This window comes from Pocillopora damicornis, chromosome 13 (assembly GCF_964200805.1).
Source record: "Pocillopora damicornis chromosome 13, jaPocDami1.2, whole genome shotgun sequence".
NCBI lineage: Eukaryota > Metazoa > Cnidaria > Anthozoa > Scleractinia > Pocilloporidae > Pocillopora > Pocillopora damicornis.
The window spans coordinates 13,181,924-13,199,416 of record NC_142682.1 but is presented as its reverse complement, the minus strand read 5'-3'; the positions used below and the strand labels follow the sequence as shown (position 1 = coordinate 13,199,416).

General features: G+C 37.5%; 1 protein-coding gene and 1 long non-coding RNA gene across 3 annotated transcripts; both read right to left on the bottom strand.

Moving 5' to 3' along the window:
- Nucleotides 1-5,566: 5,566 nt before the first annotated feature.
- Nucleotides 5,567-7,572, bottom strand: LOC149035577 (uncharacterized). Of its 2 annotated transcripts, none has more exons than XR_016182065.1 (2): nt 7,287-7,572; nt 5,567-6,702 (listed from the first exon to the last, which is right to left on the bottom strand). It is a non-coding gene; the product is annotated as an uncharacterized LOC149035577 (long non-coding RNA). The 2 variants fall into 2 exon arrangements; XR_016182066.1 differs by having other exon boundaries at nt 5,567-5,857.
- A 763-nt stretch (nt 7,573-8,335) lies between these two features.
- On the bottom strand, nt 8,336-17,325 carry LOC149035576 (uncharacterized). Its single transcript, XM_089192239.1, has 3 exons — nt 17,069-17,325; nt 12,377-13,015; nt 8,336-11,565 (listed from the first exon to the last, which is right to left on the bottom strand). Exons 2-3 carry the CDS (start codon nt 12,966-12,968, stop codon nt 10,787-10,789), a joined length of 1,371 nt encoding a protein of 456 aa, XP_089048365.1. The 5' UTR covers nt 12,969-13,015; nt 17,069-17,325; the 3' UTR covers nt 8,336-10,786.
- Between the last annotated feature and the right edge of the window lie 168 nt (nt 17,326-17,493).

Below are 17,493 nucleotides of genomic sequence, written 5' to 3'. Positions count from 1 at the left end.
ACTGTTAGAAGCATCGTAATTTAACAACTTAAACTTCAGAACGTCCCACTAAAGTAGGTAAAAGGCGCCAATTGACATACAAAGAAAGTCGATCGACTTCCTACCCTCTGGACGAAAATTTCGCCTCTTACCCCCCATCCCCTCTGGAATTTCCTGGGACTTTGACCCCCCCCACCCCTCTGGAATTTCCAATTCCCTCCGTGGTGGGGGTATGGATATTTTCTGGAAACACACAATACAGAGAATGTGGCATATGAAAACCTAGTGATTCCTATGGTTGTTGGTGTGCTTGGTACAGTAAAGAAGGGGATGGTGGAAAACATAAAGAAAGTATCAGAAGCAGTTACTGTGACAGAGATTCAAAAGATCTGCATTCTAGGAATTGTGCAAATCCTCAGGAAGGTGCTTAATGTATGAACAGAATGACTGACTTGAGTAACTGATACCCTAGGTGCATGGTTTGCGCCCAGGTGATGCACAAAAAGAAAACCAGCAAAGACTATGCTTGAAGAGATAATAATAATAATAATAAAATAAATTAATACACCATAAATACAAAGCTTCATCAAAAAACACAAATTATACATGTTGCATATGGTACATTTTAAAGTCCCTATATACTGTGGTCTGTGTTCATATAAAGTAAGTTCTGGAAAAAATGGGTTCACATCAGAAAGAAAAGATATTTGTTTAATCTTACCTGAAGGAATATCAACTGAGCAAACAGGAATTGTAACTTCTATTAAGGCCGATAATACATCTGCAAATGGTGGTCTTGCATTTCCCTTAAAACTATAAAACCAAATATGGCATCCACAATAAACTTGTAGTCAGAATCAATCTGCGACGGTTTTGGTATATCATCCATGAATGGTATATCCATCCTCACACACTGCGTAACTAGATTCTTAAAAAGCTGTTTTTCTGACTTCTTCGGGTAATATATCTTTGGATTGTATCCCTGTAGAAATTTAAGAAAGTAGAAAACAATGTCAAAAAGTATTGATTAACATGTAACTTCTTCCTATAATATCGATACATTATCCAGCAAACAGGTAGCAAGAATACTCAACTTATCAGGTAGGAGTTGTAAACAAGATTTTCAGGATTTCTAGGTAGGAGCATTATCTTAAACTAATACCAAATTCCCATAAGTAATTTACTTAGAAATGTGTAGCAGCCATAAGGGAGAATTAACAATTACATCTTGGGAGTTAACCCCTTACACCCTAACATCATTATGCATATTCTCCATACTGTTCTCCATACATTTCCAAAGGTACTGACAAGGAGAATTTCTTTAGCAATCAAAATCCTTTTTAGATGGTGATCATTTTCTTTATCTCTGTGACTTAATGTGTGATTCAGGGGGTGATATTGTAAGGAGAAGTTAGATGCTAGTCACTCTTAAGGGGTTAAAGGCTTTATGAAACAGAACCAGTTTGGGGGTTCAGGCTCATCTTATATTTATAAGTCACCTTATGACAACCTTACATCATAACCAGTTCCCAGAGATTAAGAGGCGATCTCTGTTAAAGAGCGGTCCAGGGCATTTCGCATCGGAAAAAAGTTTTCCCTCAAACTTTGCCCAATAAACTATTTTTGGTAACAAGTAAATAAAACCACATTAGTTTCTGGAAACACCTCAAAATAAAATTGTTAGAGCTCTCAAAAGTCAAAGCTGCAAAAGGCCCTTTTTTGACCTCTTGCGACATCGAAAATTTCAAAAGTTGAATAGCCCGGTCCTCGTATCACACCGCATGCAACAAAAAATATTTTGTATTCTTAAAGTGTGTGATATATAAGGTGCATAAAATGCATATCAATTTTGATATTCGTTTATTCAGAGGCTCGTCATAATTTATTTAAAAACACTCGTTGGCCCAAAAGAATACTTTTAACCAATTTCAGAAAGCTGTGACAGCTTTCTGAAATTGGTTAAAAGTATTCTTTCTTTCTCGGTTGATATTGCTCAAGTCCAGACCAGGCCATTAAAAACTCCGCTTGATTTCTGCTAATAAGATGTTTGGCTGCAGAAAAATATAAAAACATCTTGCACTTATTGATTTTCTTCGCCGAGGTGACTTCGAACTTTTAGCGATATTGCAAGCGTGACAGCCGATTATGCAAAATAGTTCATTGAGCAAACTCCGACCGTTTTATGTGAGTAGCTCAATAAATCTTAGATTTAAACCATTTTAAGTAGAAAATATAGTAGGAAAGAGCTTTAAAACTACACTGATTAATACTTCAAGCATTTTAAAAGGCCAAACTTTGGCAAATTTTATTATCTCGTGACGAAAGACGTGAACAACAGCGTATCGAATATCATAATTTGATTAGCGCTCGCAAACTCTTTTTTAAAAATTTGGCTTCTGTTATTTCATACTTGAGTTCTGATGGCTTACGCTATTCAAACCTGTATGAACATTTCAAAATTAAACTACAGGATTCTATTTAGTGTAACCGGCGATAACAGCAGACACTAAATTCACCGTGACCAGTGACTCTGTCACGTAATTCCATCGTGTAATTGTCTTGAATACTTCTCACGTCTAAATGAAGTTTGAAGAGTTCTTGTAAAAAAAGATATCGCATTCGCATAACGGGTGGACGTCATAACTAGATTGCATAACAACTGCACTCCGAAATCATTTCTTCCATTTTTACAAGAGGTGCTGCATTTGTATCTTGCATTTTGAATGCGAGCTCAAAATGTTCGCATATGTTTCTTAGCATCTTGACTTTGAGACTAGACAACCTTGCTTCTCTTGCCAACGAGCACACATCATAGATATCAAACACGATTGGATGTTTCAATCTATCTCATCCATTACTGTGTTCCTCGCCTCTCTCAAACACCCTTCGTCTACATCAGACGCGGATGCTTCTATCAAGTGGTCGTCAGCGTCGGTGGCATCATCCGATTCTTGTTGTATTTTAGATCGCTGTTTAAGGCACAATCTCGAGAAGAAACCCTGAATCTGTATGTTGGATCATGATAACCACTCTGTTCTATCGAACATTCTCTCTCCATCTATTGTGCAAGCAGTTCGCATATCCTTTGCACTGAAAACCAGTCTTTTTTACAGCTGTTCAGAAGTTCTACGTATCAGGTTACTTCCTGGCTTACCTCCTGTCTTACAACAACGCTACTCACATGCCAATTGATTTCCCTCTTGGGAAACCATTCTGCTTGCTTTTCCCGGAACTTCATTGCTATGAACTTCATTGTCCAGTCAACTATTATAAATGCTTCATCTCCCTCTAAAGTATCGACAAGTATCCTACAGATCCTGGTTTCTGCTCTCAGGATATACCCTCTCCATTCAAAGATCTTAGCGGCAGCAATTTTTTGCTTCATACAGTTAGTCTTCCGCTTGAAACCTACCCAATTGCATTGTGTACTCAGAAATAGCGCCTTTTACTTCTTCAAGAACACTCTTCAGCATCTCACAATCCTCACACTTCACGTTGTGACTGTGACTGCATACTTTCCGAACTTCAGTGTCACCAGCATGGCTCAGTGCAAAGACCCTACAGTGATCGGCACATTTGCTATCGTCCTCTTCGCAGTGATTACAGTATGTAGTCTTCAAATACAACTTGCTCTCCTGAAGCCTCTTCCGAACCTCTTTACACTAGTCCTTTTCTGCTCCCACGCTTTCCAATTCGTCTATAATTTGGAGAAAATCCTTGAAACCATCCGCTCCCTCAGCTGCAGTATCGTGTAAACCTCTATATAACGCCATACATCTTAGAAATGGCCTTTGACTTTTGCAAATTGACAGATACCGGCTCTTTAGCCCTTTGGAATCGCTACCAGGGTGTGTCGGATACTGGCACGCTGAACTTTGGCGCCAGAACTTCCAATAAGTGTGCCTATGCTTTGCGCAGACCCACATTTTGCCATAACTGAGTCTTCTACATCGAACAGGCCAGCCCTTGCAAAGATAAGCTCTCCTTCTGTGAAACTCTCTTTTGACAAATGGATTAAGCAGAGATGACTCTTTATTGAGTCAGTACTCTGAGGCAATTTAAACAAACCGGAAACTCCTCGTGAGTATTCGAACGAAGTTTCTGAAGAACGCGACTGGAAAACAGGACTTCTTTTGGCGAATACCGCTTCAAGAATTTAGTGTTATTAATCCCAAGCAAACCAGTACCGAAAGAGACATATGAATTACAGCTACTACAATTACGCACTTTACAGTATAGATATAGCTAATTGTTGGAAAAATGAGGTCACACGTAACGTAATAATTTATTTCCTCAAAAATCGCGGAGTCCTTTTCCACAAGAACTCCCTAGAGTTCTGAATAGAAACTTTCATAAAGACAGGTGTGCAGACAAAATTTCTCTTATTCCTGCCAACCAGAATTCGGATCCAAAAGGCGATGTTATCGCTGCTTTATTAAGAAGGGAGAAGCAATTGAGGATAATTACACATGTACAATTGAATTATGTGACAGTGGTCACGGTGTATTTCAGTGTGTGCTGTTGTCGCCGGTTACACTAAATAGAATCCTGTAGTTTGGTTTTGAAATGTTCATACAGGTTTGAATAGCGTAAGCCATCAGATATGAAATAACAGAAGCCAAATTTTTAAAAAGGGGTTTGCGAGCTTTAATCAAATTATGATATTCGATACGTTGTTATTGACGTCTTTCGTCACAAGATAATAAAATTTGTCAAAGTTTGGCCTTTTAAAATGCTTAAGGTATTAATCGGTGTGGTCTTAAAGCTCTGTCCACTATAATTTCTTCTACATTTTCTACTTCTAAGATTTATTGAGCTACTCACATAAAACGGTCGGAGTTTGCTCAATGAACTATTTTGCATAATCGGCTGTCACGCTTGCAATATCTTTAAAAGTTCGAAGTCACCTCGGCGAAGAAAATCAATAAGTGCAAGATGTTTTTATATTTTTCTGCAGCCAAACATCTTATTAGCAGAAATCAAGCGGAGTTTTTAATGGCCTGGTCTGGACTTGAGCAATATCAACCGAGAAAGAAAGAATACTTTTAACCAATTTCAGAAAGCTGTCCAACGAGTGTTTTTAAATAAATTATGACGAGCCTCTGAATAAACGAATATCAAAATTGATATGCATTTTATGCACCTTATATATCACACACTTTAAGAATACAAAATATTTTTTGTTGCATGCGGTGTGATACGAGGACCGGGCTATTCAACTTTTGAAATTTTCGATGTCGCAAGAGGTCAAAAAAGGGCCTTTTGCAGCTTTGACTTTTGAGAGCTCTAACAATTTTATTTTGAGGTATTTCCAAAAACTAATGTGGTTTTATTTACTTGTTACCAAAGATAGTTTATTGGGCAAAGTTTGAGGGAAAACTTTTTTCCGATGCGAAATGCCCTGGGCCGCTCTTACAGAGATCGCCTCTTAAATTCTGGTTACTAAAGCAAAAAGAAGCACTCTGACTAATATAACATGATGTAATAAACTGCATGCCACACTGCCTGTGTTTGGAGCAAGCAGTGTGCCTGGTATCATTTTTAAGGAGATTTATGCTCTTTGGCTTTAACTTCAAAAAACGACAAATGATGGCAACCTTTTTTCTTTTATTTTTTTTGTCAACAGTATTTACACTAGTGATTAGTGCTATATGTCATTTGAAAGAGGACAAAATTAGCTTTTCAGAAAAAATATAATTTGCCTCCAAAAATCCATGGATTTTAAATCCTGCTAAGAAAATGGCATACAATTTGCAAAAATTATTGTACAACTTTTGACTTTGAAACAGCCTGGACCTGAATGGATTGGAGTTACAAGGAAACATTTCTAAGATAAAATATTCCTTAAATTAAGGGCAAGATCATCCAGAGACTCTGGCTGAAAAAGAACAAATACAGAATTAATTAGAATTTTTTTCCAAACTGTACCCCAAAACCATAAAAACTGACCCAGATTATTGAAAAATTTATTCCTCACCAAGTATTTACACAAGGGAAGTAAGCTACACCTCACTTGAAACAGCAGTAAATAAGCTTTCCTGAAATGCATGTTTCCTCTCCAAGAAAAAGGAAACAACTCATTGAATGCTTTCAAACTAACATTAATTAGCATAAAATATCATCTAAATTTGAACTGTGAATTAAGTGATACCCAAATAATACAAAGTAATAAGGCAAAAATTAACTTAAGAGGTTCCTTGTTATATGGGCAACATCTCCATAAAAAATTGGTTGAAAGATAACAAATCTGAGACGTGTTACACATATCTTGTCAACACTGATTGACACACTGACTAATTAGTCTGACCTCATCATGACCCCAAGCCCAAATTTACTAATCCCTCTTGAAGTCTACAGTGCAATCATTGGAACTATATTTCTTTGTTTGACTTCTGAAATTTTGCCTTGAAACAGGGAAAAATGAGATAATCAACCTCAAAATACATAAAGTGCAACATATATCAAAAGCCTTTCACGTGCTATGCAACACCAGTATTTTCAAGAGTAAACAATTCAGAAGTGAAATGCCCAAATTTACTAATCCCTCTTGAAGTCTACAGTGCAACTATTGGAACTATTGTTCTTTGTTTGAAGATTGACATACGGACTAATTAGTCTGACCTTATCTTATCATCACCCCAAGCCCAAATTTACTAATCCCTCTTGAAGTCTACAGTGCAACCATTGGAACTATATTTCTTTGTTTGACTTCTGAAATTTTGCCTTGAAACAGGGACAAATGAGATAATCAACCTCAAAATACATAAAGCGCAACATATATCAAAAGCCTTTCACATGCAAATTGCACCACCAGTATTTTCAAGAGTAAACAATTCAGAAGTGAAACCGGAAACTGTCATTTTATATCATTCCACTCATTCTCGAGCATAATTTGTTTTTTTTGAGAATTTTTAGCGTGTAACAAGTAGAACCACATCTAAAAAACATACAAAACATACAAGATAATATACAGGTCGATCTATATACAACTATCGTTTTGAAATAAAGGATTTGTTTTGATTTAGTTCGGACGCGCACTGCGTCATGCGATCGATCTGTCATCGGCTGATAATTTAGGTCGTTGCGTTGTCAAATTCCATTGAAGATTATTTACTCTATCGCTCCAAAGTCATGTTTGATCACAATATATATTGCTTTACATTCACAAATATACATCTACAGGTCTATCTCAAGGCAAAAAACAAGGATTCGAGCGAGAAAAGTAAAAGTAAATTTAATTTTACGCTGTTTCAACATCACGTGCGTCACGCATTTAAATATCGCAAGAATGTTTATAGATTACTTACCTCGATTCTTCGCTAGGATTTTCCTGTTTTCTGTCTATTTCAGATTCCTCACCACTAGACATACCACCATGCTCACTTCCATCGTCAAAAATGATGTCTAAAGCCTCAGCTACGCTGTATCTCTGGCGCTTCGCACCAGACGCCATTATCGCAGATTGAAGTCGTACGAAAATGATTTCCGGAAAGGGCTCCGAAGGTCAATTTTGATAGTTCGGAGCTAAAATTTGCTATGTGATTGGCTTAGAATGTTTACTCGCCACAGTCGGAATTTTAGAGCGATCGGACGTAATACGAGCATTTCCGAAGAGGTTTACGTCATCGTGCAATTTTGCACGATCTGGCAAAGGCCTGATCGCAAAGAGTTAATTAATACTTGGGATATTGGGGAGTTAAAAAGAGAAATGGTAATTTCTGCAGAAGAAAACATTCTATGGCTGATAAGCCTGTCTGTTCTCAAAACTTATTTGCAAAATAATATTTTGACGTTCCCATGAGCAACCAAAGAGGAATTTATATCATGAATACATTTTTAAACAGAAAGGTGGTGAAGAGAAAAAAAAACTCAAAATGTCTATTGCTTGATTTAACTTCAAATCCTAAGGAAGAACATTGCCAGAAATGCAAAACAGACAATGTACAGAATCAGGGTGATTTAATATTATCAATTGAGTTAATAAATTAAATTGGCCACTGTTAAGAGTTAAATTGCTGACATTTTAAGCATTAGCTCTTCGTCATTTGCTCTGACAATGGGCCAATGCTTGAAATGTTAGCTTTGTAACTCTTTACGGTGGCCAATTTATGTTATCAACTCAGTAGATAATACTAAATCACCCACCGATGCTCTCCCACCGACGCAGCACCACAGTTTCTTTAGAAACTTACCCTCTTTAATGCAGAGGATTAACTTTTTGATATTGAGAGTGAAAGGGTTAGGAGAAGTAACTTGTTGATTATTGAAGGGAGGCAAAAGGTAAAGGAAATTTAGTGGCAATTTTTTCCTCCGTTCGCCACCTTTAAGTTGATAATTGAATTAATCAATACTTGACTAAAGCACCAAAATAATTTAAGAAATTTGAAAAACATTGTAATTCTATAGCAATCATCTAAACTTTCTCAACAACACCACTACCAACAACAACAAACATGTAGACAACTAAACTAAAAAAATCGAAAGCTACATGATCTTCAAATTTTGTTCATTTAGAGATGAATATGGACACGAAACCTGAATGAGATGAAATTTGGCTGAATTACTCAAGGACAGGCATGTAATCTAAAAATTACATTAAAAAAGATAGGTCACCGTGCTTGTTATGATATGAGGGGCCAATCTAACCCGGTTCATGCCTGTACTGGTTATTAGTTCACGTTACACTTTCAGGCAGCTGGAAGAAAGGGTTTTAAAAGTAAAATGCACGTGATAGGTAGAGTCTCGAGCATACGGAACAATGAAATTTAACAATTTGTTGAAATCACGCAATTTCAAACGACATCGACTCAAAACATTTCTCGAGTAGTAGCAGTCAAGGTCATAATTTTCATCCTCGAGAAACAAAGGAGATACTTCTTTGTATGCAAATTTGCCCCATTACGTAATAATTATGCGAAGGATGCAATGCAGCTCTGAGGAATCACCTTAGCGATGCTGCGTGATGTAATTGCCGGTGTCCCAGCGGATTTGGACCGGGGGTCCAAATCCGCTAACGGATATGGACCCCCCAACAAAACTGAGTAAAAACATCATCCTTAACGTTCTAGTAAATATGGATGATACTTTACGTTCCAGTGCGTACTAAAGTATGTTTTTAATTCAAAACATGCGTATTGTTAATGCATACGAAATAGCATCCCGTCGGATGTTTCTTTTGACCAAGGGAAAATGAACAAAATTTTAGTTTAATGTCTGGAGAGAGGTCGTTTTTGAGCCTTTTCCGCGGTAGTCGAACACCGCTAGATTCAATAAGAGACAAACTTGTGACACTAATATAATTTATTTTGTCATTGTTCAATGCCCGAGTGTTGGGACGACATGGTACAGTGCGATTCGTGCGAGGAATAGTTTTACATGATGAGCTGCGAGGAATTTAAGAGTACCCCAGAGGACGAGTGGCTCTGCGTTGTCTGCAGATCACCAGATCACTAGACGTCATCGTAATTGCTAAGGTGTTATTTCGGATCCCTCAACAATTGGTAATCGTTAAAATTAGAAAATAAGATTGAGTTCGATGTAATAGTCTCCACTTTCGTTAAGACGTTGACATTAATGTTGATTTGCACCTGAAAATAAGCTGAGAGTTCCATTAGTTCAGAATAGAAACATTTTTACTTATCATAGGCTTTACGAACGACTTGTAGTAGGAGTAGTTTCTTCGTTCTTGTTCAGAAACTGTTTAATGCTATTATTTTAGAAAATCAGACTGAGTTATTTTTGTACGCAATAGTCTCCACTATTGTTATGACGTTTCGTATCAATGTTGATTCGCATCAGAAGAAGCAAAGATCTATTGTAACAATTTCAATAGTTCGCATGCAGTAGTTTGTTCACATCTAACTCTTGCGTATACTGTACGACTCGCTGTAATAAATGGGGTAGAATTGGAACGAAATCGCTGGTTTTTTCTAATACCTTTATTGAGGGATGTTGTGTTGTGATTGAAAAGAACATCGACAAGAAGCTTGCAAATAGAATTAGTTACCAAATATGATACAAAGGATGCTTAAAAGGAAAGTTTGGTAGGGGGGTCCAAATATGTGAAGGGGGTCCATATCCGCAAGCAGATTTGGACGGAGGGGGGGGTCCAAATCCACTGTGACACCGGCATGTCACATGAGCAGGTCACGCGGCCGCTCCTAGGTAATGTTTTAACCTCCTGTGCTCTCAAACAACTTAACTCCAACATTCTGTAAAGATCAGGATAAGCAGTCTTCTTTCATTGTGATTTGGTCTAATTGTTACCATGGAAAAGCGACAACTCTGTGTTTTATTATAAATGAGCTGCTTAATAGAGGTGTCATTTTATCAACTAAAACTACAATAAAAATCAATCAAAAGTACTTGAGGGAACAAACATTTTTTTCAATCTAAATAGAATTTGACGTATATTTAAAGATCAGAGAAAAGCAAATATCGTAGTACGGAGATCTTAAATGGTATTTCGATACATTTTCTACCAGTTGCCATCTTCGCGTTGGGTCCTAAAAGGTCGACTCAGGGGATAATTTTCCTTCCAAGCCAAAAAAGCGCTTGTCTCTCAATTGCTTTTCTATTGTAGAATACAAATGTCAGTGACAACTGATATTGTTCAGTTTATACCAAATCAGGGTTCCAAACTCAACCTAGGTTTAAAATTTGAAATTAAGGTCGGACCTTAATGAACTTTAGTTTATTAAACAAAAGTGCATTATGAAATCGTTTTTTCGAAATTAAAGGTCAGCAGCGGTCTCATCCTTCAAATAGCATCGTTTGCTTAAGCCTTGGGTGGTTTTTGCTCTTTGTTTTATGATCCTAAACCCGAGTGACGAGGTGGAGCTTCAAACCCTTCCAATTTAAGTTGCAGTTCATGATTTGTCGTTTTTAACTCCTCGTTTTCTCTCTCGAGTTGTTTTATTTTCATTTCCATTTCGTGAAATTTATCTTTGAAGGGTTTTTGTTGCTCTTCGAGTAATACTAATCTCTTACTTAAGGAAATGACTCTTTCTTTCATTTTCCCTTCGCTTTCCGATGCAACCACTTCGACGGACTTAAAAAGTTGTAAAATCTGTTGTTTTTGCTCTTCCCCCATTTGCACTTCTCTTTTCAATGCATCCGCTTTGAAGGATTCAAAAAGTCGTACAATCTTTTCTTCTTGCACTAAGAACTCTTTCCTCATTTTCCCTTCTCTTTCCAATGCCTCTGTTTTGAAAGACTTAAAAAGTTGTTTCATGTCTTTTTCTTGCCTTGCGAACGCTTCAGCCAGATATACGCAACGGTTTCCAAGGTAATTTGTCGTCGACTCAACTTGTTTCACCTTCTTACGAAGTTTCTGCTCTCCATCTTCCCTTTTTCCTATTTCCTCGTTCAGTTTTTTTTCTGAGGTAGCCTGCCTTTCTTCAAATAATTTTACTTCAACGTTTATCAAAGATTGGAGTAATTCATGAGTTTCACTTATCTGTCGATCAACCTCCCTACTCAGTGTTCCTCTAAAATCAGCAAAGCTTTTAGAAAAAGTCTTTACTTCGCGCAAACACTCTGAGAAAATATCATCTTCAGGTACTTTACCGAGAAATAAATTCGGTCCTGTTAAAAAAAGGCAAAAAGGCAGCTAGTCATCAGTTTAGCGTTTACAAAGCTTAAATAAGGTGGACATAAATGATATGTTGTTATAGTGTTAATGAACTAGGATAATATAATAGGACTATAGGGAACATGATTAGGTGCAAGGGTTATGTAAGGTATGTAACACCGAGATGTCCCAGAGCAGAACTTTAAATAGTCAAGTTGCATGCGTGTTTGTTAGTTGTAGCTTTAGGATTTAGCAGTGAATATTAAAATTTTTTCGGCCGTTTTCAATCTGCGGTGAAGTGATGTTAGTCTGCGCTTAGACAAAACATATATGACTTGGTTATTTATTACAGCCTTACTTTCCTTTTCTATTTTTTTTCTTCTGTTTGTTTTCTATAACAGCAATTTAGAACAAAACGTATCGAAAGTTTCTTTCTCGTAAAAAATGACACAAGAAGCTTTGGGACTATATTCTTCAGACTGAATTCACGCACAGTTTATTCAAATTATTTACATAGACAATATGACTTTACACTGATTTCATTAATTATTTAACGTACTATCCAAATTCGTCAATTCAAACCGGTGATCTTGGTCTTGACGGGCAGCTCGAAAAACAACGCATAGAATAATCGCAGGTAAAAGTTATAATTGGTGGTGAAATCTGGGGAATCTTTTAGCAATGCTATCTATCACGCTTTGTGATGTAGTCTTCAACGAACAAAACCCCCTACCCACCTCATCAGCAGCAATAAGTTGCTATGGATCACCAAATGAGGGGAGTATTAACTATCAACCTATATCCTCAAGGCTATATAACACCTACCGCATTCTTTCCACCAATGCAACCTGCCAATGATTCTTGATTTTTCATTCCATGTAGGATCATACTTCGATATCTGTTTTACTAGATCCTCTAGAAATATGAAGCAGTCTTTATAATGCTGTTCCGTCCACTCGGTAAAGTTAGGATGCGCCCATTTCTTGCGCACCTTAGAGTTCACATCAATAGCTTTTTCGTTCACCGGGATATCGAAGAATCGGATCGTAGAAAGCACGGTTATGGCGGCTGAGGCATCGAAGGAGTTGTCAAAAGCATTAAATTTTGCCATGGAACGCTCCATCAAAAGTTTTACCAGAGAAACATTGTCCCTTACTTTGTAATCGAATTCGCCTTCGTTTTCAAAACGGTGATTTTCGTTGATGTTCCGGTAGTTGAGATCTTTCCAATCTCCTTCAATCCTGCGAAGATGGTCTGAAGGAGTCTGAGTGTCTATGCAGTTGTCCTCTTTCATCTCATTGTAGACTTTACTCACTTCGCTAGCAATTATTTCTCTTAGGGGCGGAATGACGACACTATGAAGACACAAACCCACGACTAGCCAGCGTCGTTTCTCAACGGACCCTTCATTAGCCATTTCTCTTTCTCAGTTATCAAACCTGGCAAATGCTATCGTTGAAATTCCTATAGGAAAAATTAATTTGCAGTTTAAAAACCCGATATTGACTTAAGTGTTTAAACTGTTGAAACCGTTGCTGTTAATAGTTTCTGCAGGTTGTAGAAAATACAAACAAAAAGAAAACAAGAAATCGAGAATTAAGTGTTTCTAGCGTCATGGAAAGTTTCCTCAACAGTAAAGTTTTCTCCCTTTCCAGAAATAGGTTTTTTCTTCTCTTGTGTCTGGTTAGGTACGTGTAGACTACAGAGGACATGAAATCATTTTTCCATACATCCTAACGTGGCGTTAGGAACATCACTGGCACATTCATTTGCAGCTTGCATGCCATGTATTTGTTCTTGCTCATTCCAACGTCATATATGATCTACTAACCACTTAACATACACGGAAGGGTCGAATATTTTTGCTTAACGCAGCAACGTGTAAAACCCTGCGGCTAGTAATAACCTATGCAGCACTAATATGCATTGCAGGCGTCGCCTCGAGTTGGCTTTTCTCATAAAGTCACATTCCTTCAATCCGAAGGTTTCCGGTAACGCACCGATTCAACATCAATTCTCCCCTATTGTGGTCAGCCAGAAGCTAAGGATCAAATTTTATCAAATTGTGAGCGAACACGATTAGCAATAGTTAACAATCGTGTAGGAAACATTTTACTGATCGGTGAGACATAATTGAAAGTGGACTGCACATTTTATCGAACTTAAAAAGTGCAACAGGTTTGGGACTTAAAATCATATCCCAGAGAACAGAACAAATAAGGGTTTTCTCATTTCTGGCTACAGTGAAGTTTTCAGTTGATACAAACTACATCAGGATTCTTTATCACCTAATAATAATTTTTGGGGAAAATGAAAACGATTGAATCAAATGAGATGATGATTTATGATATACGACTTTCATATATTTACAGTCATTTAAAATGAGAGAAATCGTTTCTCCGACTGTTGCTGCCGTTACCTCGATATCTTGCTTCTTGAAAGCTAAAATTTTCTAGAAGAAATCCAAAGGAAAACTATATGAAAAGGATACTATCTACCAAACAATCTGGTACGTTTGAGGGTGAAGAAATGCCCCGTTAACCTTTTAACTTCTCTGAGTGACCAAGACAGAATTTTTCCTTACAAATCAATACAATATCATGCAGAAAAGTGATTAGGATAAAGAAAAATATCAATCATGGGATTTTTACTTGATCAATGCCAAATTCTTGAAATTGACATAGTAAGAATCGTTTGCCAGACAGTATAAGGAGAAGTACTAATGAGATCTTGAGAGTGACAGGGTTAAACAATAGAATGATAATGCAATGTTATGCTTAAGAAGTGGTCTCTTGTTTCATCGGTCGAATCGCGTATTATTTTGATATCGACATCTGTTTAAGAAATTTTTTTTCGAAGAGTGAAGTTAAAAGAAGTATCAATGTCTAAGAGGTGAGTCTAAGTTGAGTTTTAGAAGAGAGTCGTCAAGATTAAAATCATTTCGGAAGTACTTCTGGTTTAATTTTCCTCGTCACAAGTCAACTGAATCAAATCTGGCAGATGAAGCGCTTATTCGCTCTGCTGCTTCAAATAACGAGAAGTGCTCGCCGACAAAAATGTTTACCACATTTGGCAGTAATAGTTGGCCTTGCCGTTGTCGATAAGAGTGCAGAAATCGCCGCTCGCCTCAACGTGTCACTCAATGCATTTAATATGGATGACTCGAAAATTTTCACGTCGACATTGTGGTAAAAACACACTGACAGTGGATAGCGTAATCTGTACTCTTGTCGACAACGATATCGTCAGCACAATGGAAAAAATGTTGTGAACTCATGAGGCGCAGCCGAGTGAGTCCTCAACAGTTTGACCACTGTGCTGACGAGAACCGTTGTCTAGAAGTACAGACCACGCTAAACCATTGTCGATGTATTAATGTCACGCGAATTCTATAATTATTAAGATCAAGATACTGGCTTTTCTGGCGATTAACATGAGGATATCAACGCAAAAAGTCCTATGCAATGCTTTTCATGCGATCAAAACATGATAAAAACTGATGATTATTGATTCGAGACTAAGTCTGTAGCAGGCTTTTGAATAATTTACTCGCATTAGACAAAAAAGGAATACTGTATTATCCATCTGCCCTTCAGCATGATTGTTTGCAGGGATTTAGGTCCTAAAAGCATGGCACTCAGTTAGAAAACCATTAGAAGATGCAGATCCTCCTCTCTTGAGAAAATCCGTGTCCATTTAGAACTTGCTTGACACAAAATGACTCTTTCGTCATGTTAGTGATAGTTAATTTGATTTTGATGGTGCTACATGCATGCAACAAGCAGAAACATATCATGTCTGAACCACCCAACAATTCAAAATTTATAAATGGTATAACTGCTCGAGAGAAATTTGAATCAGCAGAAAATTGCAGCTATATAAATCATATAGATTGTTCCTCGAGACTAGAATAGAGAGTTTTGTCTATCTCAAACAACAGCGTAAATGTCCGTAACATGAAGCGTTGTTCGCCCGTTATTTTTTTCCAATAGTCTCATTATATTATTGAATCACGTGATGTTTTGGCATTGACATCTGTTTTAGAAATTTTGCCTCAAAGAGTAAATTTAGGAATATTAGTGGAACACTAAGATGATATCGGTCTGTAAAAGTCTAAGAGTTGAGTTTGCTTTTGAAGAAACTCATCACGATTGAAATCATTCTGGAAGTACTTCATATTTAATTTCACTTGTCACATGTCAACTGAATCAAATCTGGTAGATTAGGCGCTTATTCACTCTGCCAACAGAAACGTTTGGTATGCGAGTTTTTATAATTATTAAGATCAAGAGACTGGCTTTTCTGTCGATAAACTCGAGGATATTAGCGCAAAAAGTCGTATGCAGTGCTTTTCATGCGAGCAAAACATGATTAAACCAATGATCATTGATCCGAGGCTAAGCCTGTAGCATGCTTTTGCATAATTTATTCACACTAGACGAAAAAATAACAACGTATTATCCATCTGCCCTTCGGCTTGACTATTTTCAGGGACTTATAAAGTTAGTATGCGTACTGAGTTGAAATTGAGGATTAGGAATCCTTTCGAGGTATCTGATGTTCACAAATTCCATTACGTTTCTCATTTAGTTTTCCATGGTGGAATGATTTAGGCTCCGTTGAAATTATATGAATCCCTGTGATTTTGTTTAATTAATTGAAATTGCTCAGCATAGATGCAACATTCAACCTTTGCTGCTTAAAAGCGACTTTTAGAAATTGTAGTTTAGCTTGACTATTGAAGGCCACATGGATTTAGGTATAGCATTATTCATTGTTCACTCCACTCTTTTAGAAAGAACAACTACGTATACATGATGCATACCAAAGCTAGACCGATAAATGAAAGTTATACGATTTATAACATTATCTAGAGTCACTCGTTTTCAGTTGGCGATCACAAATGTATCCTAAAGTTACTACTGGTTTCCCCAAGCGATGGCAATGGGCTACTACTTTCGCCGAGAAGTTGAACTTTTGTACCCCACCGCTTTGGTCAATGCTCGTTTCTTTTCTCCCTCGTTTCGTTCCAATCAAATTTGTTATGTTCCAAAGCAAAGCCGTGTGGAAATGCGAAAGAGACAACGGCACAGATTTCCCAAAGTTTACCTGACTCGAAGACCAGCGGTCATTGCAGCCGGCTCGACAAATATTTCTCGTAGGGAAAACTCTCCTTTTTCGCTCGACCTCTTAGAACTGATATAGAAACCCCTCTATAGCACGAGAAAAGCGATTAAACGCTACTTGAACAGGAGTTCTACGCATTGAGTGAAATATATGGCTGTTCAGAAAGCTTTAAATCGCTTTGCAGTCGACGAAAGTGGCTGGTTGGAGTCAGAGCGGAGAAGGCTTGTTGAAACGCCAATGCAATGCTACCTTTTGTGCTGTGCAATATCGTCAAAGTTGAAACACCTCAGTTTTTTTAACGTGTTTAGCTCACATCAAGAAATAGATCAACAAATCATCCAGAAGCAACCTTTAAAATAAATGCCATAATGAAAACGTGGGTCGACCTACCGAGTAAAGAGCTTGGTCTGTTTTTTCCTGCTAGGATGCAGAGTAACTTCCGCGCCCGATCTTCGCCTCGTGGGAAGACTTATTGTGATTAACTTTATCCTGGCCCAATAATTTGATTATTGAACTCTAAGTTACCTCGGATTTTCCAGCCGCTTGTTGCTAATTTACTAGATGAAACCACAGGTTACTAGGTGATATACCTTATATACGCTTCGCATAGAACGTATTTATTGCATCATCATTGTCTGGCTGATTTCTTGGAAGGAGTGTCTCTCGATTACGTCACGACTCACGATGGGCTCCAGGTTTGACCGAGCAGAAAATGCCGTGGTTGTCGCAGTACTTCTAAATAGCCAGTGATGTACCACTCGTGAAGTGGCCAAACGGCTGGCCTCGTGAGTGTTTTCCTATGATCTATTTCTGAT

Bases quoted from the DNA above. Each gene is read 5' to 3' on its own strand.
- LOC149035576 (XM_089192239.1), bottom strand. From the start codon at position 12,968: ATGGCTAATGAAGGGTCCGTTGAGAAACGACGCTGGCTAGTCGTGGGT. The intron at 11,566-12,376 runs GTAGGTGTTATA...TTTTTTTAACAG, and splicing joins GCATTGGTGGAAAGAATGCG to GACCGAATTTATTTCTCGGT.